A 22,917-nucleotide genomic window follows, 5' to 3' on the forward strand; every position below is an offset into this window, starting at 1 on the left:
ATGAGCCTGCGATTATCTTTTGTTCTGAGGAGCAGAGGAACTTCCAGGCTAGACTTTACAGTCATTGTAGAAGAATGTGAGGAAACACATCTCTGCTCCTGTTTGCACCAGACCTTGGCTGTATTACACACACCCTTTCTTCTGCCAGTCCTGTGACTGACTGCTTTCAAGATGATTCATGATTGTTTTCCATGAGTAAATATGCTTTAGTCTAAATCCACTTAGAGCTCCTTTGCCTCCACTTCCCCTTCCCCTTTTCCTCTTACTGCAGCTGTTTATATTTGCATTTGGGCAGGCTGATCCCTTGGCCTTAATGCACACCAGTGTTGTTTTTTAATGTTGCTGCTTTGCCTTAGTTAAAGAAAGGTCTGTTTTCTCCGTAAGCCTAGGTATATAATTACACTTATTGATGGTCTCACAGAGGCTGTTTCCTAGAGAGAACTTACTCGTCTGCTCCAAGCCTCATCTACATTGAGGAGATGCCCACACCGATCTGAGTCTGGAGTGGTTATTAAATCCTTTTTAAAACTACTTCCCTTAAGCTTATCTTATGTGATTGTTTTCCATGGTGTTTTTTTTTCCCTTTAACATTTTATTAGGAAAATTTTCAGATATACCAGAAAGGAAAGGATCTTACAGTTAACACTTACATACCCACCACCTTGATTGTATCATGAACATTTGCTGTTTTGTTTTATCACCTGTGTATCCATCTGTCCATCTCTTTACCCACCCATCATTTTTTTATGTGTTTTGAAGTAAATTACAGGTATCTGTATGCTTTTAAAAAAATAAGATTTATTTATTTATTTATTTAAGAGTGAGAGAGAGAGCTTGCCCTTAAGTCAGGGTGGAGGCAGAGGGAGAGAATCTTTAAGCAGACTCCCCTCTGAGCGCAGAGCCTGGTGTGAGGCTCAATCTCATAACCCACGAGATCAAGACCTGAGCCAGAAACCAAGAGTCCGATGCTTAACCAACTGAGCCACGCAGACACCCCAGTATACTTTATCAGAAAGCTTTGAGACAGGTGGGATTGTCTTTGCTGAGCTGAGACTGCCAACTCTTGAGTGCCAGGGGTAAGAAAGCCACATCTGCTACTAAATGGTATGGATTAACTCATCTTTTTTCCCTTAGCTCAGCTGTAGTTGCAGTGGTAATTTCTCATGGATTATTTCAGTGTTTCTGCCTTAGAAAATATCTCAGAAGCCAGCTGATATCCCAAACAAACATTTATTTAGGAATATGAACTGCACAGAGAACATCCATTACCTCCATGTCCCATAATGCAGGCCAAAGTGCTTTCTTGTTCGTATGCCCTAAATTTATTGTTGGTACATAGGAAGCAGGGCTTTCTTTTATCAACTGAGCTGACAAAAGCCTTAGGTTCTGAAGTACAGAAATTGTTTCTAGGCTGTTCTTGGCGTCTACAGTTGTTTTACCATATGGTACCGGGCTAATTTTGTCTGTTCTTCCCTTGAGGCTTTTGTGAATTGATTACATTTTTAGAAAATTTTTTAAATAACTTTTTAAAATGTCAGAGCTTTCTCAGTAGAATAAAATATGATGGGAGATTACGTCAACGTGAGAACAAGTTCAGAAATTTTTCTCAAAAACTTAAGCATTTAAATTGAGTCTATACTTAATTCCATATTATAAATTAGCATTGGTCATATTCATGAAAGCACCTTTGATACAAAATATAAAGTAACCTTGGACCTGAAGAAATAAGTCAGTTAGTGTAGAAATCATATGAGAGTTTCTGTAGCTCTTACCTCTGTGGAAAGGTCGTTTCTGGCCAAGCATGCAGTTCCTAAAGGGAAGCACAAGAGAACTGAAGGAGGAAGACCATGTAGCTCATCAGATAAGCCTAATCAGTCCTGGTCATCAGTGGGATCATTCATGTCACTTTCAGATTTGAAAGTCACATCCTGTAGAACAGTTGCAACATGATACAGTGTGGGGGGGAAACCTGGATTTTTGAGTCAGAATTGGGTTTTGTTTCTAGTTCTGAAACTGGCTGTGTAACTTTAGGTCTCACTAGGCCTCATTAGACTCATCACAAGCCAACTGATCTATTTTCTCCTTCCTCCCGGGGAGTCCTATCACTGCTCATCCCAATCTCAGTGTGTCTGTCTGGGTACCCACCAAGCAAACTCAGGTACCCAGGAAGCCCCAAGTGGATAGCAGTCGCCTACTATCAAGTGACATGGAAAACGGTAGAGTAAGGAGCTCCAAGAATCAGTCCCACCACTGACGTAGCCATTAGGCAAGTCTGACAGAATCAACCTTTTCAGAATTCTGGAATTGCTAAGTGAAAATTTTAAAAAGGAGATTATAAAACAGTATGATCCCATTTTGGGTTTTTAGATTAAGTATTTATGGTACAGAAAAAAATTCAGAGTATATGTGAGTAGTGTTTCTCTCTGGCTACTGGGAGTACAATTATTATCTTGTTTATCTGCTTTTCCTAAGTTTTCTATAGTGAATATGTATTACTTCTCTAAAAAAATAGCAAAAAGGAAAATAGAACAGTTTGGCAGTTTCTCAAAAAGTTAAACATAGAGTTTCCAGATGACTCAGCAATACCACTCCTAGATATATACCCAAGATAACTGAAAACATATGTACACAAAAACTTGTACATGAATGTTTATATCAGCATAATTCATAATAGCCAAAAAGTGGGAACAAATCAGACATTTATCAGATAAGTTGATAAACAAAATGTGATATATCCATATAATGGAATACTACTCAACTATAAAAAGAATGAAGTACTAATACATGCTTCAATATGAACGAACCTCAAAAACATGCTAAATGAGCCAGACACAACAGACCACATATTACACAATAGCATTTATCATGTATGTCCAGAATAGGTAAATCTGTAAAGATGGGAAGTCTGGTTATCAGGGTCTAGGAGGAAGAGGAACTGGACAGTAACAGCTAATGGGTGTAGAGTTTTCTTTGGGGGATGATAAAAATGTTCAGGAATTAGATAGTGATGATTGCACAACTTCTTGAATATATAGTTGAGCCTCAACCAACACAGATTTGAGCTGTGCTGGTTGACTCATATGTGGATTTTTTACAGACTGTACCATACAGGTATTTTCTCTTAGGATTTTCTTACTAACATTTTCTTTTCTCTAGCTTACTGTATTGTAAGAATATAGTGTATAGTATGTATGACATACAAAATATGCATTGGTTGACTACCAGTAAGGGTTTCAGTCAGATAGGCTATTAGTAAAGCTTTTGGGGAGTCAGGTGTTACACATGGATTTTCAACTCCATGAGGCATCACCTCCTCTATCCCCCACGTAGTTCAGGGGTCAGCTGTTCTGAAAACGCCTGAACTGTATACTTTAAAAGGCTGAATTTAATGATCTGTAAAGTGTAGCTCAATAAAGTAATGTTTAAGAAAGGTAAAATAGAGTATGAGCTACATTAGCTTTAATGCTTTCATTAGCATTAAAAAGAATATATTTAGCAAGTTATAGTCAAATTTTTCACTGAATTCTGTAATTATGATTATGGATTTTTTTTAATTTTTATTTTAAGTCCAGTTAACATATAGTGTTACATTAGCCTATTATTATAGATTTTATTATTTTATGTTTTTAGTTATGGATTTTAGAAAAGTAAGTTTTGTTAAAGAAATAAGAATCAGGAAATTATAAGCAATTACATAGCTGAATCTCCACAGCCTTTTTTTTTTTTTCTTTTTCGTGAAAATTTGGAACATTTTAAAATTGTTAGAGGAAACTTTTCTTCTCATTTTAGAGTTTGGCTTTATATTTTTAATTATTTGCACTATTTTTGGAGTTGTTATTTTTTTTAATATTTTATTTATTTGACAGAGAGAGAGGTCACAAGTAGGCAGAGAGGCAGGCAGAGAGAGAGGGAGAAACAGGCTCCCCACTGAGCAGAGAACCCGACGCGGGGCTCTATCCCAGGACCCTGAGATCATGACCCGAGCCGAAGGCAGAGGCTCAAACCACCGAGCCACCCAGGCGCCCCTGGAGTTGTTATTTTTTTAATGCTCAGTTATTCTAATAGCTTTCAGAGGGTTTTTAATGAGTATGTACATGTATGCTTGTTTATGAGCAGATTTTCTCAAGCTGCCATCTCTAGATCCCATTTAATGATGTATGGGTGGCTTACGTATGTTCTAGAATAATATAAGCAATAAAAATAGATCTCATTTCCCTCTTTCTCCTGTCCTCATTCCCTTCCCTTGGGCTTTATCCTCCAAAATATAAAAACGGGCTTAGAGTATAATACCTTATTCTTCATTAATTATTTCAGTAAGCATTTATTGAGTACCTGCTTTTTGTCAAAGCACTGTGCTATGGTGTTAAAGGTACAAACATAAAATGCCTGGTTCCTGGAGCACCTGGCTGGCTAAGTCGGTAGAGCATGTGACTCTTGATCTCGGGGTCATGAGTTCAAGCCCCACACTGGGCATAGAGCTTACTGAAAACGAGAACAGCAACAACAACCTGGTTCCGGACAGGTAAAATGATACATCTTAGAGCTACTCTCTGAATAGTTAGGAAGGCATTTAACTCAGGTAAGAGAGGTCATAGACAAGACTTCTTTCTACCACCAATAAAATTAAAAGGTTGATCTTCGAAACCAAGTCACATCTATTATGCATTATTAGAAAGCTACTGAAAGTAGAGCCTATGCTTGGCTCTTAGCATATCCCACAACTTCAGAAGCACAGAAATGAGAAAAGCAGTACCTGGTCTCCATGGTGTATATAAGCCAAAACTCTTTGTTGGTTTGGTTTGGTTTGTTTGTTTTTTAAAAGATTTTATTTATTTGGTATATAGAGAGAGATCACAAGTAGATAGAGAGGCAAGCAAAGAGAGAGGGGGAAGCAGGCTCCCCACTGAGCAGAGAGCCCGATGTGGGGCTCGATCCCAGGACCCCGAGATCACGACCCGAGCCGAAGGCAGAGGCTCAACCCACTGAGCCACCCAGGCGCCCTTGTTTTGTTTTTTTTAATTGGCATGAATACAAGCAGTAGAGGAGCAAAGACCTGAGGTCTTTGAGGAAGTTTGGTTTCTGCTTCCTTGACTGCTTAACATGTTGAAGACTTTTTAAACTAGCAGAGCTTTTAGAGGTAAAGAGCTGATGCTGTAAGACATCTGGGTGCTCTGCCATAGCCTGGACTCTCCCCCAGGAACTCCCACCCTGTATCTCCCCACAATCCAGCCACTTAAAGTTTATCGCCAGGCAGAGCAGGAAGCCTGGACCCTGCTTCTCTACTCCTTCGGCGTCCATTCTGAGTGTTGGTGCTGGGCCCTCCCCACTATTTAATAATTTTGAATGTCATCTTGTCTTTCTGACTGTTCCGTAAATATTGGGCATTTTAATTGTGTTTGTTTTCTGCCAACTAGAGTATCAAATGACCCTAGTTCACCTGCTGTTGCTCATCTGCATAGAAGCGAAGTTGAGCTGTATTATCTGCTGAATAACCCAGGATGCCATTGTACTGTAACTGAGAGTCTCCTAAACCGTGCGGCCCTGCTTCTGTGTTTCTTTCAATGACAGTTTGGCCTAAGTTGTGTGTTCTCTTGTTGTTCCTTCCAGTTCACTTTGCACCTTATAGGCCTCCAGACATCTCCCTGAAGCCTCTGCTCTTTGAAGTGCCCAGCATCACTACAGAGTCAGTGTTTGTTGGCCGGGATTGGGTTTTCCATGAAATAGATGCTCAACTTCAGAGTTCAAATGCCAGCGTCAACCAAGGAGTGGTGATTGTGGGAAACATTGGGTTCGGCAAAACTGCCATCATCTCCAGACTGGTGGCCCTCAGCTGCCATGGAACACGGATGAGACAGATTGCCTCAGACAGCCCACATGCCTCCCCCAAACGTACGTATTCCTTTTTAAAGAACTCCGTACTTCGTTGCTGAAAGTTTTTCTGACGTATTAAGCCTTATACCCTTTTCTTTTCTGATCTGCAAAACCTGACTTGCTCAAGAGGACCATTAATTCAGAGTTGAGAGAAAGAATGTAATACTCTGTTTATATTTAACCCACATATCTAGCAGTCACCTAAGTGTGACTGAGAAAACCTTTCTCTGGGAATAAATTTATGACTCTTCGCTTCTGGCATTCTGGCTAGCCTGTCCTTTAGACACTGACTCCAGCCTTGCCTGTAAGAGCCGCTCGCACCCATCACCGTCAGCTGCTGCTCTGCCAGGGCCCAGGTCTTTTCATTCCGAGCAGGCACAGTCTATCTGCAGCCTCCGTTTCCTTGCTCTTGATGTCAGTACTGCGCTGCTTGGGCTTGAACTTCATTGTGTCCTTGAAGGATTTCTCCTGCTTCCTTGTGAAAAGATGCCAAGATCTCGTATATATTCGTACTTCTTTCATCACAGAGAGGGCACAGCTCAAAGGTCCCCACCAGGATCTTGTTTATTTTCAAAATACTCATGAGGTCCTTAGTACCAGGCACTCTCTAAGATCTTAACCAATATTAATTCACCCAGTCCTCTTATCAACTCAGTAAGGTAGTTCTGTTGTCTTCATGTCACAGAGCAGTGATCTGAGGCTCAAAGAGGTTAAGTAGACCTCGAAAGTTTCAAAGCCAGTAAATGGTGAAACAAGAATTTGAGTCTAAGCAGTCTGTGTCAGAGCCCAGTGTCTTATCTGCTTTGCTGTCCTGCCTCTCCTTATTGGAGGAACTCATCTGCAGAAAGGAAATAAATAGATGTTCTTCCTATATAACCTGTAGGTATAACCAGTCTACCTGGTTTCTATTAGTTATGAGAGAATAAAACCAGAAACTATTGCTCTGCTATTCCGAATGAATAATCTAGCTCACCACAAATTTTCAGACAGCAGCCAGTAGAAATGGTTTGAGATCATAGTAGTTACAGAGTCTAGCGCATGCTGGAAACTTAATAGGTACTCACTTCATATCCTCCAGACATTCTGGTTTCCTGATGAAATTAATTAGCAGCCCCTTTCATTCAGTAGGCAGATTACCTCTGGCTAACTTAATGGGTATCTCATATGGAGAAGAACTAGTGTCTACAGAGAAAATTCATTGAATTGAGAGTCCCTGTTTACCAGGGTATGATAAAAATTGGTATGGAAGAATTCCTTTCTCACAAGCAGTAGCATGCTTAATTTCTCTAGGAAGCTTTTCTTAGGTAGATTGGCATTGTGTCATGGGAGCCAGGAGCCCAGAGTTTGAGCCCCAACACTCAAGTGACTACACATACTTTGTAACTTGAGAATTCTAATTGAGGTTTTTAAACCTGTTTTCTCATCTGTAAAATGAGGAAGTGATCTTTAAGATTTGTTCCTGTGTTAAAATTCTGTGATTCTAAAAACATATCTTCTTGAAAAGTAGTTGAAATTAACTTTCCAACCTATTCCAGTATTTTTCTTTGAATACTTAAATATCACACCAGACTACATCTTATCTGAATAATCCAAGAGGTTAACTCTTTGAGTGTGTTAGAAAGAAAACCAGATAGCTAATAGTCTCTCCGATTCCTCTGTGTACCACTGTTGCAGATAACAGAATGGTAGACTCCTGGAGGACGGAATAAATCCCAAGGGCAAAAAGAGCTGCTTTCTGAGAAAGCAAAGGTACCTGGGAGAACAAGAATTAACAGAACATAGCCCATGTGCTCCCCAAAGCCGAGGTTCTTTAGAGGTGGTTCATTAAGTTATTCTCTGACCTCCATTGCCTTTTATCTCCAGAGAAACTCTAAAAAGAGCGGGACGCTGCTATTCTTGAGATAACTGTCCATATGTTGTGACTGTAGATTTCCCTGATAGTTAACTTTCAAAACTTGAAGGTGGTGTCAGAGGAGATAGAATACGCGTTATGTATTTATCGGACTCACACAGAACCAGCAGTTGCCTTGTACAAAATAACTTCTGTTGTAATCTGCCAAGTCCAAACTACACCCTACCTCTGCCGCCTTCCCAGAGCCACTAGCCCTTAAGAAGGGTCAAGAGTAAGTGACTGATAAAGTGTGCAAGCTGTTTTTTCACATTAATCTGTTATTATGTAAGCTGGCGCTGGGAGTTTTACTGGCAACAGCAGAATTTCTTTCATTAGTGAATAAGAATGATGTCCGTATGGAGAGATGGCTTAATTTTTCCACAGAGTTTAATTTACATCAAGCTTGAATAGGTTTATTTGAATTCCCGATGGCTTTCCTAACCCCCGTCAGCGATACCAATGATAGAGTTGTAGAAATAACGAAAGCAGGGTGGAAAATCTTTGGAGCTCCCAGCTCCCATCTCTGCATCATCTGCCTTCTTCCTTCCACCCCTGCCTCCTCCACGCTGCGCAGCATCGCTGTGAAAGATGGGAGCCACTCAGCCTGCAGCCCTGCGCTGCCTGGCTCCGGCCTTCCCCCACAGACACTCAGCCCCCGGCCCGCCCCTTCCTTGTCATTTTCCTGGGAAGGTACAGAAAAACTGTCAAGGCAGGCACTAGCCTGTCATCCTGCTTTCCACCCACACCCCTTCCCAAACCTGACTCCCCCGTCAGTCTCCACCACCACCGTCATCACCCACCCCCCTCCCCAGCACAGACACACAAAGCACAAAAACATTTTGTAAAAATAGAGCCGTTGTGTAATTTAGGCTCTATTACGTTAACTACAAGTATACTCAATACAGTAGTTAGGGAAGCTCTGTCTAATACAAGACTATCTTTTCCCATCACTAAAAGTCTCAGGGTAGTTATTGTTTGGATTTGACATTTGCCAACAGCTGCCAGGCCCCCAGCGAGCTGTTAAGTAAGTGACCCCTACCCTCCATGGTCTGTTTGCTTTGGAAGCAGTGACTGTTTTGCCCGTTTCCTGTGCACATTGACTGCCTACCTCTGAACTTATTCTCCTGTTCTCTGAGTACCAGACGGAGAGTAAAGCCACTCCTGATGAAAAGGAAGGCATCTCCCTAAAGCAATAGCTAGAAGACAAGGTATTCAGGCACTAATCGCCCACAAAATCAAATACTGGATAAAGGGGAATGGGGTGGGGAGAGGGAGTGAACAACAGAAATGATACAGTGACAGTCACAGAGCTTTATCTCAGTTCACACATTTTCAGTCTTTTTCCACTGCTGCCTCCCACTCCTGCCCTCCTACAGTTATTCTGAACTCGGCTCCGGTGACCAGAGATTTTACTCTCCCAGCTGGATGAAGAAGTCTTAATTCAGTCCTGCTGGTGGGGAGTTAAATGAGGACTACCTTCCCTATTCCTCCTCCTTTTCCATGGCTAGTAACCATCAACAGTCTCCTGATTTGGGTACCCATTTTTATATTGTGATCCGTATCCATATATATATATAGTCTATAATTTCTAGTAGGAGGTAAGATATTTTCTAAATAACATGAACAAATGAGATTTTTTAAAAACAGCTTTATTAAGCTACAATTCACATACCATACAATTCACCCACTTAAATTGTTCAACTCAGTGCTTTTTGTATATTCACAGAGTTGTACAGCAATCAGCATCATCTAATATCAGAACATTCTTATCTCCCCCCCAAAAGAAATGCCCATTAGTGGTCAATCTCCATTCTCCCCCTAACACCCTGCCTTCACCCCTATATAACCACCAGTTTACTTTTTGTCTATGGATTTCTCTACTCTGTGAATATCATGTAGAGAGAATCATACAGTAGATGGTCTTTTCTAACTGGCTTCTTCAAGTGAGCATAATATTCCATTGTATAGGTATTCCATATTCCGTATTTTAACCGTTCGTCAGTTGGACATTTGGGTTGTTTTCACTTTTGCGCTGTTATGAATCTTGCTTCTTTGAACCCTTGTGTATAAGTTTTTCTGTGGACCTAAGTTTTTATTTCTCTTGGAGTAGAATTGCTAGGTCATAGAACAAATGGAATTTAACCAATCTTCCTTTAACTCAGGGTTTTATGAGTATTTCATGCAAACATCTCATCTTTTTAATCCAGATGTGGATGCCAACAGAGAGCTGCCACTCACACAGCCACCTTCAGCCCACTCATCTATCCCCAGTGGAAGCTGCCCAGGAACCCCAGAGATGCGCAGGCGGCAGGAGGAAGCTATGCGGAGACTAGCCTCGCAGGTACAATAGGGTTTTCAGGGTGTGGGTGTGCCAGTTCCATTTTAACGTCAATGGGCAAAGGTAGGGGGACCCTTGGCAAAGTGGACAGAAATGTGTACAGCTATGCCATGAGACCATGGAGAAGAGTTTCTCTTTCTGTGCCGTTCGTCTATAATGACGTCTATAATGACGTTGTCATTATAGAATGAAAGCCTTATTGTTTGAAAGGCCCTAAGAAATAACCAGAGTCCCACAATGAATAGATAGGGAAGTCGAGACTCAAAGAAGTTATATGATTTACCCAAATCACAGTATAAGCACTCAGTAGTTTATTTTCATTCCTATTTCAAAACTCCTCCTGCTATACTATACTGTTCATAATATTTTTTGTATGTTTGGGTTTTAAACTTCTATTTTTTATCTAAGTAACATCTGCTTGATTTTCAAAAATCAGTTAATGCTCAAAGACTTATAATAAAAACCAGCAATTCTTTCCCCCTCCTCACCCGAAAGGTAGCCACTTTCAGCCCCTGAGGTTGTTCTTCTGATCTTACCTCCACAGTTTCTAAATAATATTCTTATACTGCTGTAATTTTTTTCATCAGTTTTATGCGTTACCTTTTGTTGCTTCTTATGGATGATGAGAATTTTAGATCTTTAATTTTCCTTCCTCCCTCCATCATCTCTGTACCATTACATCATGATTTTTGTCTGAATCCACCTTATAATATTTTCAGTATTAGTACTATGCACGTATGTTTCATTGTGGAACAAAGGGTAACATTTCCTTCTTGAGCAATTTTGCTTTTCCTAGGGTTATGAAATGCCTCTTTTTAAATTTTGCTTATTCTTGGCAGGGGGCATCTGGCTGGCTCAGTTGGTACAGCATGGGACCATCTGACTCTTGATCTCAGAGGTGTGACTTCAAGCCCCATGTTGGGTGTATAGCTTATTTTTAAAAAATTTTAAAAATAAAGTAAAATTTGTTTTCTTTTTCAAATCTGTAGCTAAAATCTATAATCCTTAATAGCTTTGTAAAATGCCTCTCAGTACAGTTTTCCACATCAGTTACATTTCCCCTGAGAGCTTAGAACCTTCCATCAAACTCAGCCTGGACCTAGGATGCACTTGAGGCTTACCACCTAACTCTTATTCTGGAAATTCCCATTACTTTTCTTCTGTGCTTGATCCCATGTCATCATCTTCTTTCTTGATTTTATTTCTCATTTTGGTGGAGCATATCCGCCAGTAGCCACTGCACTATGAAATAGTGCACAGGAGGTAAGTTTTTAAAATTTAATGTTTCTAAAAGCATCATTATTCCATTCTCATACATTACTGTTTATTTGACATAATGTAATTCTAGGTTAAAAATTATTTCCCCTCAAAATTTTGAAGGCATTGCTCCACTGACTTGAGCTTCTAATAATTTTGTTATTTTTTTTATTTTATTTATTTTTTTTTAAAGATTTTATTTATTTACTTGACAGAGAGAGATCACAAGTAGGCAGAGAGGCAAGCAGAGAGAGTGAGAGGGAAGCAGGCTCCCTGCCGAGCAGAGAGCCCAATGCGGGACTCAATCCCAGGACCCTGAGATCATGACCTGAGCCGAAGGCAGTGGCCTAAACCACTGAGCCACCCAGGCGCCCCTTGTTATTTTTTTTAAACAGTAGTCTTTTTCTTTTTTAAAGATTATTTATTTATTTATTTATTTATTTGACAGAAAGGGACATCACAAGTAGGCAGAGGGGCAGGCAGAGAGAGGGGAGATGCAGGCTCCCCGCTGAGCAGAGAGCCCAATGCGGGGCTAGATCCCAGGACCCTGAGACCATGACCTAAGCCAAAGGGAGAGGCTTAACCTACTGAGCCACCCAGGCGCCCCAATAATTTTGTTATTAAATGATATTTTTATTCCTAAATCTTTTTTCTATTAAAGATATTTATTTATTTGTCAGAGAGAGCAAGCAAGCATAAGCAGGGGGAGAAGCAAGCTCTCTGCTGAACAAGGAGCCCCATGCTGGACTCAATCCCAGGACCCTGAGACCATGACCTGAACTACAGGCAGAAACTTTACTGGCTGAGCCACTCAGGTGTCCCTTATACTTAATTCTTTATACCATTTTTTCTCTCCAGAAACTTTTAGGATCTTATTTTTTATCACCATTGTCCTTGGGCCTTTTTTCCATTTATTCTTTTAGTACCTAGTAAGCCCTGGAGATGTTCTTTGATTCTGGGAAGTGTTTTTGTACTACTTGTTGATAATTTTATCACACCATCTGCTCTGTTTTCTCCTTCTACAACTCTTTTTAATCAAAAATTGTATTCCTTGGAGGCGCCTGAATGGCTCAGTGGGTTAATCCTCCACCTTCAGCTCAGGTCTTGATCCCAGAGTCCTGGGATCGAGCTCCGCATCAGGCTCTCTGCTCAGCGGGGAGCCTACATCCCCCTCTCTCTGCCTGCCTACTTGTGATCTTTCTCTCTCTGTGTCAAATAAATAAATAAATAATCTTTTAAAAAATATATTATATTCCTTAATCTGATACTCTAGTTTTCTTAAGCTTTTTTTCCTGTATTCTACTTTTATTTTTCTATTTTGTTTTTTGATTTAAGAGATTTTCACAACACTACCTTCTAATCTTTTCACAAGGATTGGCTATCATAGTTTTAATTTCCGATAACTCTTTCTTTGGCCCTAGTTGTTCCCTTCTTTTTCACAGCATTCTGTTCTTGTTTTATAGATGCAGTATTTTCTCTTATCTCTTCCTTAGTACTTAGGCACTAGAAAACTGATTGGAAGCTTATGTGTATAGAGAGCTTAACTATACAGCGGTAAGACAGCCCACCAGCCTTTATTGGAAACACCCAAAAGTCAGTGTTCACAAAGTTTTTTCTTTGTGCTGTTCTTCTTTAGCAAAAAATTCCACCGGTCTCTTTCCTGGAGGATATACATCCTGGGTATATATCTAGAGTTGGCAAGAGAAGAGTTAGAGTTTCACCATTCAGTATGCAGACTTACTTAAGTCCCTACATCATTTTCAGTCCTTCTTTGACCCTTACCTATTCTGTGTCTACCACCCCTAAGTCTATTTGCCCTGGTTTTGTTTCTCTAATGAATATAATTCTCTTTCCTGTGGCTGTTGGGGAAGGTAGTCTCCTGGCTGGGCAAGGTGGGTGTGGCTATCTGGAGATCTAACTGCCCCTTATATAAACTTCAAATAATTTCTGTATTTTCAATTCCCTTCCTCACCCCCATCTTCCACATTACCTGATGCTTCTGACTCCTGTGCTTTTCTGAGGTTTTACAGATGATCTGGCCTAGTCCTGTTGTCATTACCTCCAGCGGGCACCTTCTTCTATCTGTTGAGTCATTTATGAATTGTGCATCTACTTTCCAACCTTATATATTATAATCTGAGATTATAGATAGAGATCCCTTTAGGTGGAGTTTTATTTTTGAGGATTTTCAAGAGACGAACAAGAGTTTTAAAGTGTCTGTTTCCAATATTCAGAGAAATCTCTTGTCATAGTTAATTAGTAAGGAGGAACAGGGAGTCATCTGTAATATCATAAGGTTCTAATTTCTTCATAGAAATCCAGTCCAGCCCAGAGCTCAAAGCAGCGTATTTCCCCCAAGTACATTTTTAACCATCCCTACTTATCAGTGGGCTTCTGAAAACAGTCTCAGATTTCCCTCATATTCATTCCCTCAACTCTGCAACTTTAAAAGACATCTGCTTTTTTCTAAATATTTTGTATAAACTAGCTCCCACTTCTTCTTTAGAAGAATCAGAATAAATATCACATTGGAAATACATTGAGTGCTGAAGAGCTTCCATCATCATCATCATCATCATCATCAACAACTTACTCATTTAGAATGGATGTTTCGAATGCATGGAATACAAGACTAAAATTAAGGCAGTGAACAAAACAGACACAGTCCCTGCTGTTTTGTAGCCCACGTTCTTGCGGTGGGAGAAAGCCAATAAACAAACGTAATATGTCAGATCGTGATGAGTGCTGAAAAGAGCTCCAGGAATTACATCTCCCCACATTGTCACGTCTTAGTCTCTCTTTCATCAAGTTTATGTTCAATATTTGGAAAATGTTAGATATTGTTGGTAGGAAATTAGTGACTACACTTAAGAAGTAATCTCATTTTCAAGTCCATGATTTCGTGTCTATCTTAAGCAAAATGTAAATAAATCTTTTTTGTGCCTAGAGATGGTTTATCTTTAAATTTATATTAAACCTTGTATAAGAAATGGCCCTTTAAATTAAAATTGATGTTGATGCTCAAGATTTGGAAAATGTTAAATATTGTGAGTAGGAAATTAGTGATTATTTACACTTACTCAAGGAATATATTTTAAATTTCATGATTACTTTTTCCTTAAGCAAAATAGAAATGCACCTGTTTGTGCTAGAGATAGGATAGTTTTAAGTTTATAGTGAATGTTGTATAAGAAATGGCACCTAAATATCCCAGTAATTGTGCCATGTGTTACATTTAAGTATATAAGTTTGTTCTTGGAGGCATAGAGCAGAAGCCAACAATCTCACTTCTCACTATAACGGGCCAGTAAGCAGAAGCCTTTTCAGTAAGGTTTTCAAATCAATTAGTATTTTGGTGAAGTAAGCTAATGTATGTGAATTAAAAGTATCCGTGCAAAACCTCTTGATTTGATAGACAAAGTTCTTAGTGCCAATTCTTGTACATCAGTAATTATCTTTGGTATTTTCAGGACGTAATGTTAGGTGGGGAGGAGAGTGCAAAGGAGCAACTACGGGATGCTAACTTTCATCTAATATAAAAATACATAGGTATCTGCTTATTTGTACAAAAGAAATGCAGGAAGGATAAACCAGAAGGAAAAGATACTGGTTACCTAAAGCAGGTTGGTGGGATGGAGAATAGGAAGAAATGGGTACTGGAAATGGGGTACCCATTAAGATGAAGAGAGTTGTGGCACTCCTTTGCATATATCTTTTTGTATAGCTGTGACTCCTAGAAACAGAGCGATGTTTCACATACCCAGAGCATAATTAAAACCAACAAGTATGTTGGGGTCGGGGAAGCCCAAAGTGGAATCCAAACATTTACAAATAAATGTCCCTGTATTTCAAGATTTTATCCATTTTATTTAGAGTGAGAGAGAGTACACACATGTGAGCAGGGAAGGAGCAGAGGGAGAGAGAGAATCCCACGCAGACTCCATGCTAAGTCATGCTGAGTGTGGAGCCCAGTGCAAGGCTCTACCTCACAACACGGAGGTCATGATCAAGATTTGAATGTAAATTTTTTTTTTTTAAAGATTTATTTATTTGACAGATAGAGATTACAAGTAGGAAGAGAGGCAGGCAGAGAGAGAGAGAGGAGGAAGCAGGCTCCCAGCCAAGCAGAGAGCCCGATGCGGGGCTCGATCCCAGGACCCTGGGATCATGACCTGAGCTGAAGGCAGAGGCTTTAACCCGCTGAGCCACCCAGGCGCCCCATGATCAAGATTTGGAGCCAAAATCAAGAGTTGGACGCTTAACCAGCTGAACCACCCGGGTGCCCCAAACCTAACTGTGCATCAAACGGGTAACACGACCATGCGGAAGAACTCAGTTTGGAAGACATCTTTACTGAATACTGTAAGGCTAGACAAAAAGAGCTGTGCATAATGCTGTATTCTGATTAATAAGTGTGTTTCTCACAGGATATGGTTAGCAATTCTGAAAATCCTTCATGTATGTATTAGAGAATGGATCGAGTAAGTAAAAATATTGTAAATAGCAACCCCAGGTTTCTCATTGTTGGAGAAGGAAGTCAACAAATGAGGAAAGGGAAATCAAAAGTGAGCCAGGTGGCACTGGATGGAAATCTGAGGCGCCAGTGTATATTCACAATTTTTAATACGTATATCTGCATCTACAGCTACTTCCGTAGAGTGAGAGAGAGACAGAAATACAGATGAATCTTTGTGTGTGAATTAGTGTATGTATGTGCATTTCCTAGCTCTCTCCACCAAGAGGGCCCCAAATCAAAGGCACTTCAATAGCACTAAGCACACCTACTGTTCAGATCTTGTTTTATAAACACCATTCTCCAGTAAAAGAAACCAGGGCTCTGAAGAAGTTAAATGATGCCAGATCTGGGGCAGAGTAAATTTAAGATGAGCCTGGAGCATGTTATGGTGCCAGAAAATAAGAAAGTGCTTTTAAAAAGATGGGGGGTGGGGAAGATGGGGGTTTCTTGAAAGAACACAGATACCAACCTGGAAGGATTTCTAGGATTTCCCAGAAGGAAATCCTAATGACTGAAGCTGGAGCAAAGTGACAACAAAATAAATATAGTACTGAATATAACTAATGGAATAAAATAAATCCATACTTAAAATCACTCAAGTAAACAAATGAGGCGGGAGGAAGGAGAGCTCGCTCTGCAGGTAGAATTCCAATAGTAAATGTAGAAGGAAAAAGGGAGGAAATAGAGCATCACTCTCATGCAAACACTACGTGGTAGTTGTTGCAGACAAGATGCACTGATGGATACTAAAAATCATTGGGCAGAAATTTGAGGAGAAACAGGATTTGCATTGTCTCCAAGTGTCTCCCGCAAGATATTTATTAACTACAAAGAGAAAGAGAGTAACTTTAGAGTAGACAAATATGACAGAAACCTTTACCTTAACCAAGGCAATCAAGGTCAGCGTTGCCAGTAACAAAACATGTCAACATCGCGGCCCCGTGATGGGATCCACTGAGAAGGACACAACATTGTTTTTGTGGTATTCTTGCTCAGAAATCTCAGTTGGATTATGAGGAAAACATTAGACAAACCCAAATTGACATTCACCAGAATAACTGATCAGTACTCTTTGAAAGTGTCAAGGTCATGAAAGATAAAGCCCGAGGAACTCTTACAGACTTAAACTCACAGGAGTGTGAGGAGAAATAACAACTAAATGCGATACGGGACCGAAAGAATCTTGGAATAGAAAAAGGACATTAGTGGAAAACTGGTAAAATTTGAATAATGCCTTTAGTTAGTAATGTTGTGCCAGTGTTATTTCCTAGGTTTGTTAATTATGATTTGATTATGTAAGATATTAATAAAAAGAGAAGCTGGGTGAGGGATATACAGAAACTCTGTGTACTACTTTTACAACATTTCTGTAAGTCTAAAATTAGTTCAAAATAAAGTTAAAAAATAAATAAAAGTCCTACTGCCCCAAAAAAAAAAAGTAGATCTCCAAGCTGGAAAATTACTGAGGCAGAACCCAAGTCTGGAGGCTATTCTTAGCTTCCAGCCCCACGGTAAGGATTAGAGTCAGAGTTGAGGGACTAAGAAAAGCAAGCAAAGGTCCTTACTCATACTAAACCTCAGGTCCCTGGAAATGTTAGAAGCCACACTAAAGTGCTGGAAGGGATGTGCTGAGCTAGGAATCATTCAGGTGGGGATGAGGGAATTCAAGGAGTCATGAAAATGAGACCTGGAGTAAGAATATGAGAGCAGACCTGAAGGGAGTGTGCTTGCAACATTAGAATTTAAATGGTACAAGTGCCAGTCATTATGTAAATCAAGTTTTTATTTCCAGCTGAATTCTAGATAGTCGAAGCTGTCGTTTTCTTTATGTGAGATTAGCTTAATCCTGTCACAAATTATTCATTTCAAGTAGAAAACAGTCTTTGGAGAGTGAAGGTCTGGGATTTTTAACCAAAGCCTGACAGGTTTGCAGCCACTCAATCATTTGATTAGGCCTTTTGATGAGGATTATATTTCATCTTATGATTTCTTATATACAGCAATAAATCAAAGCTTTTTTACTTTTTTCTTTAAGATTTTATTTTTTAAGTAATTTCTACACCCAGTGTATGACTTAAACCCACATCCCTAAGCTCTAGTTTCATGCTCCACAGAATGAGCCAGCCAGGGACCCCATCAAAGTTTCTTTTTTTTTTTTTCTTTTTTAAGATTTTATTTATTTATTTGACAGAGAGAGAGATCACAAATAGGCAGAGAAGCAGGCCGAGAGTGAGAGGGGGAAGCAGGCTCCCTGCTGAGCAGAGAGCCCAATGTGGGGCTCTATCCCAGGACCCTGAGATCATGAGCTGAGCAGAAGGCAGAGGCTTAACCCACTGAGCCACCCAGGCTCCCCTTAAATTTTCTTATACCCAAAGCTAGTCTTTTCTTTCGTCTATATAGCCTACAAACCTGCCTTTTCTTTCTTCCCTCATAGAAGTAATCTAAAATTTACTTTCTATTGGGGTTTCTGGGAGGCTCTGTCAGTTAAGTGTCCTCTTGATTTTGGCTCGGGTCATGATCTCAAGGTCATGAGATCAAGAACTGCATGAGGCTCCGCACCCAGTGTGGAACCTGTTTAAGATTCTCCTTTCCCTCTGCCCCTCCCTTCCTCTGCCTCTCTCAAAAAATAAATAAGTAAAATTTACTCTCTGTCTTTCCCAAAGAATTAATATAATTCTGGTCATATCTGACATATTTTGACTAGAATTATTTTAATAAAAAGTCTAGGGATTTAACATAAGAAAAACTTGACATGGAGAGAAATTAATAATAAAAGAGGCATAGCTGAAAATGAAATTTCAGCAAATCATCATGAGAGACAAGAATTCAAGGAAAAAGATTCTACCTGCTAATTTATTGGGGGTAGACTAATTCTGAATCATTTCCAAGAAGTTAGTGATTGAACACAAGTGGCCATGGTAACTTCCTCAAAGCTGCAGGAAAAATCTAATACCATTGAACACTGGTGCAATGAGAGACTGAAGTTAGCAGACTTGTTTCCTATTTGTATATGTAGGAAAAGTCGTAGTTGATGTCAACACACAATTTGGAGGAAGCACCAGATAGGTTTGACAAATGAACCTGTGTTTGTTGGTTACTACGTGTGCATGTTCTATGTATGTATACTACCAAACTGCTTTGAAATGTCTAGTAAATAACTTATTTTGAGCCACAGTGCAAATTTCATGAAAATGTTGAATGGTCTTTCTACCTGAATTCTGCAAAGCAGTCAAGACTCTATATTTGGAATGCTGAAGAAATATTTCAAACTAAAAGAAAGAAAGGTAGCCCCAGAAGGAGTAGCTTTAGCAGTGTCCTTTGTTAGATAAAATCTCATTCAGCCTAGAGCACAGATGATTTTTAATAAAATCAATAAGAGAAACCTCTTCCTAAATTTCAGAATTTTTATCTTAAAACTTCTGTCCCATTATCTTAGGTAAAGGGTAAGTTCCAGCTGATTTGCTCAGCTTTGCTTCACCTCGACATGTGGAAGCTATCAAGGTAAAATATGATGAAAGTTCATATTGATTCAGAGGTTTGCTGTTTGCTCTTTATGAAGTGGATATTTGTATCCACGTGGATATAACCACTGACATTCACTGTTCATTGAGAGGAGAGATCAGCTGCTGCTAGGTTTTTCTTTGGCTCTTTACATTGTGCTTAAGAAAGGTATAATAAAGCAGTGACCAGTCTATCTAAAGAAAAGAGTGGAGATTTTTAAATTTAAATTTGTAACTTCTCACTTCCAATTCCAAATTATGATCACATCTCATTGCTTCACTCACAAGCAATTTCTGTCTTCAGCTGTCTTCAGCTGTCTATGGATAATAACATTTCCCGTATTAAATTTTTCTCTGTGTGCCTAATGAGAAGGATTTCGGTTGTTTAAAGAAAAAAAGTGACGTTTCTAGTATTTGTTAAAGAGCAAGAATGACCTATAGATCGGGAGTCTTTTCAAAACGGAACACTTTAGGGGTACCTGGGTGGCTCAGTCCTTAAGTGTCTGCGGTCAGCTCAGATCATGATTCCAGAGTCCTGGGATCGAGCCCCACATTGGGCTCCCTGCTCAGCGAGAAGCCTGCTTCTCCCTCTCCCACTCCCCCTGCTTGTGTTCCCTCTCTCACTGTGTCTCTCTCTGTCAAATAAGTAATAAAGTCTTCAAAAAAAAAAAAAAAAAGAACACTTTGGTGCATGACTACTCCCAGGGCAGTTTTCATCTGCCTAAAGGCACAAAGCCAGCAGCCCAAAAGTAAAGAGTATACAAAACTTGGGTGATGTTGATGACGATGGAGAGGAGGTGGGGGGGCGTAGGGCAATGATGGTGATGGCAGCGTCAGCTGACATTGCTGTGCATCTTTGTGCTGAGCACCGTGCCAGGTGGTTTCCATACATTCAGGCTGACTCTCCCCTGCCAATTTCATGTTACCTCTTCAGTCTTGTCACTTCCGTGGGTAGTACTGAGCCAACAGAGTGCTATAGATTAAAGTCACCCCCCTACACTTACCTTGAGGCAAAGAGAACAGCCAGAAGATATGGAGTGAGCTCTGTGCAAATTCAAACAAACAAAAAACCCAGAGGTGAAAAGCAGGCTCCAGCCAGACTGCCCAGATGGATGGATGATATTAAGACGCACACATTTTCTAAGTTCTTTGAATGTAAGACCTGCAGCTAACAAAAATCTCAGTCATTTCCTTTTTCCTGTCATCTAATTCTGGTTGTCTCTGGGTGCTAGAAAATACTAATGATAATTCCTAAATCTGAATTATTTTTTATAAAGCTATTTAAGCAACATTAATTTTAAAAAGTAAGGACTTAATAAGTTATATGTGTTTATTGAGATTAACAAGGGTTTTCTGGGGTCATTTTAGTCCTAACGCTTTGGTACAAGATTACCGTACCATACCGTACCATACATGGAACCTGTACGGTTCCATGCTGAATAAATATTAGAGAGATAAATGTAAATCTTTATTCTCAGGCTTGTTTCCCATTTCTTAAAATCTAAAACCCAAATTCTGCAAAGGAATCTTATCATCCAAAACTCAGTTTGCATTTATAAATTCTAATTGTAAATTATATGTGTATACAGTAGAAATACTGCACCAAATTTCTGTCTTGGGTAAAACAGGCCGTTTCTGAGATAGCAGTTTTTGTTCTTACTTGAAAAAGTTGGGGAATGGGGAGGTGGAAGACCGAGTTAGGGAACGATCCTACGGTAACGGTGGCTGCTGTTCTTGCTCCTGACAAACCTGTTGGCGTTCTCGTCTCTCTGCTGTAGGTGGTTGCCTATCACTATTGCCAAGCAGATAACGCCTACACCTGCCTGGTCCCAGAATTCGTCCACAATGTCGCTGCCCTGCTCTGCCGCTCACCTCAGCTGACGGCTTACCGGGAGCAGCTGCTTCGGGAGCCTCACTTACAGAGCATGCTGAGCCTTCGGTCCTGTGTCCAAGACCCCATGGCCTCCTTCCGGAGGGGAGTCCTGGAGCCCCTGGAGAATCTCCACAAAGGTACAGATGGAGAGCTCAGAAGGGGAAAGGTGGAAGCTTTGGAGCCCAAGTTTACCTAGAGCATGTCCTAGAAATGATTATTTTTATCACATTGCCAAAACCAAATGTGCCATAACTGATGTCCCACAGGATACAGTTAACAGAGAAAAGATTTTACTTGAAAACATGAAAATTCCTACAGGAACTGCTACTCCTTTCCTCCTTTTTCCCTCTAAAAATTCTCATTCTCACTTCCAAATAGAATACATTTTTCTTGTACTCAAGATAGTAGTGCTTCTAGTCCTCTCTGTAGAGTTCAAAAAAACCAGTACAGCCATGGCTCCCACTCCATGTTGTAGAGTTCGTGGGATTAGAAACCTCCTCATCATCATGTTTGGATTTGGTTTGTTTGTTTTTTTTCACTCCATAGTCAGGTAAAATGAAATGGCATCTATGGCTGCACAATTCTGTGTATGTCCTAAACCTCAGCTTTCCACGAAAAACTATGTAAAGGGTATTTAAGATCTGTTTAAGAAATGGGGGGGGAGGGTTGATAAAATGGAATCCATCTCCCTCTCGTACTCATGCCCTTCTTCCCTCTTTCCTCTGCAACTCTGGTGTCAGCCGTGGCCTATGCACAAGCATCCCCTCCTTCACCTGTGTCTACCCCATCCCCTTAACAGTTTTTTCAGTGCTGGAAGCCAGAAAGAAGGACTCGAGCGAGCATGAGGTTCCTGAGCAGTTGTGTTTATTCCTAGGAGACTTACGTCTTTCTTGAAGGTTTTGGAGGTGCTCAGTAAGAAAAAATGATTATGATTGCCTTTTTCCTGGCCACCATCTTCAGTTATTTCAACCTCCGTACTAGTTACTTGGATATCAGAGTTTCTCTTCTCAACTCACTATACCTCTACTACCTACCTATTAGCTTCTCTGTACCCTAGACCTTGGAATTTCTCCACAGATATTTGAAAGCCTATTTTCTGTATGGTCAATCTACATCCTACTAATTGTGCCTTCGTGATGTTTCTCCCATCCATTAGTCTCGTATTCATTCCTGCCATTGTCACCCCCAAAGGCCATTCAGTTGCTCCTGGCATCTGTCTGTATTACTACCCTTCCTGGTCTTCTCTGGTTTGGGGGTTTAGTGCTGCTTTCACATCATAGCACACTTAGAAAATTATAAAAATTTGTATAGCATCCTGAGATAAAAAAATCACAACTTATAGCTAGACATGACTGGCCTTGAGGTTACAACTGTGCTAAACCCCCAGAGCCCTGAGGGCTAAAGAGATTCATTTTTAAGTACACCTGTAACCCGTTCTTGACATACCTGGTAGGGAGGCTCTGCCCTAGCCCCTACAATCTTGTAAACTTGATGTGCTGCTTCCAAATAAAGCTTCATAAAGCATCACTCTCATCACTTAATTTCCCTGTTCAGAAACCTAACTACTGCTTACTGAATTAACTTCCAGTTTCTTAGTCTAGTGTGTAAGGTACTTGATAGCCTGGGTCCAACCTGCTTTCCAGCCTTACTGTATCCTTTTACCTGTATGAA

The 22,917-nt window shown here is 40.1% G+C and overlaps 1 protein-coding gene across 6 annotated transcripts in view; it reads left to right on the forward strand.

Moving 5' to 3' along the window:
• Positions 1 to 22,917, forward strand: part of TANC2 (tetratricopeptide repeat, ankyrin repeat and coiled-coil containing 2) — a 375,880-nt gene that overhangs the window by 269,252 nt on the left and 83,711 nt on the right. For all 6 annotated transcript variants that reach the window (XM_045983964.1, XM_045983965.1, XM_045983966.1 and 3 more), the window contains 3 exons: positions 5,608 to 5,889; positions 9,970 to 10,103; positions 21,152 to 21,383. In XM_045983964.1, coding sequence (XP_045839920.1) covers positions 5,608 to 5,889; positions 9,970 to 10,103; positions 21,152 to 21,383 — 648 coding nt within the window. The remainder of the gene's footprint in view (positions 1 to 5,607; positions 5,890 to 9,969; positions 10,104 to 21,151; positions 21,384 to 22,917) is intronic.

The sequence above is a fragment of the Meles meles genome, chromosome 18 (assembly GCF_922984935.1).
Source record: "Meles meles chromosome 18, mMelMel3.1 paternal haplotype, whole genome shotgun sequence".
NCBI lineage: Eukaryota > Metazoa > Chordata > Mammalia > Carnivora > Mustelidae > Meles > Meles meles.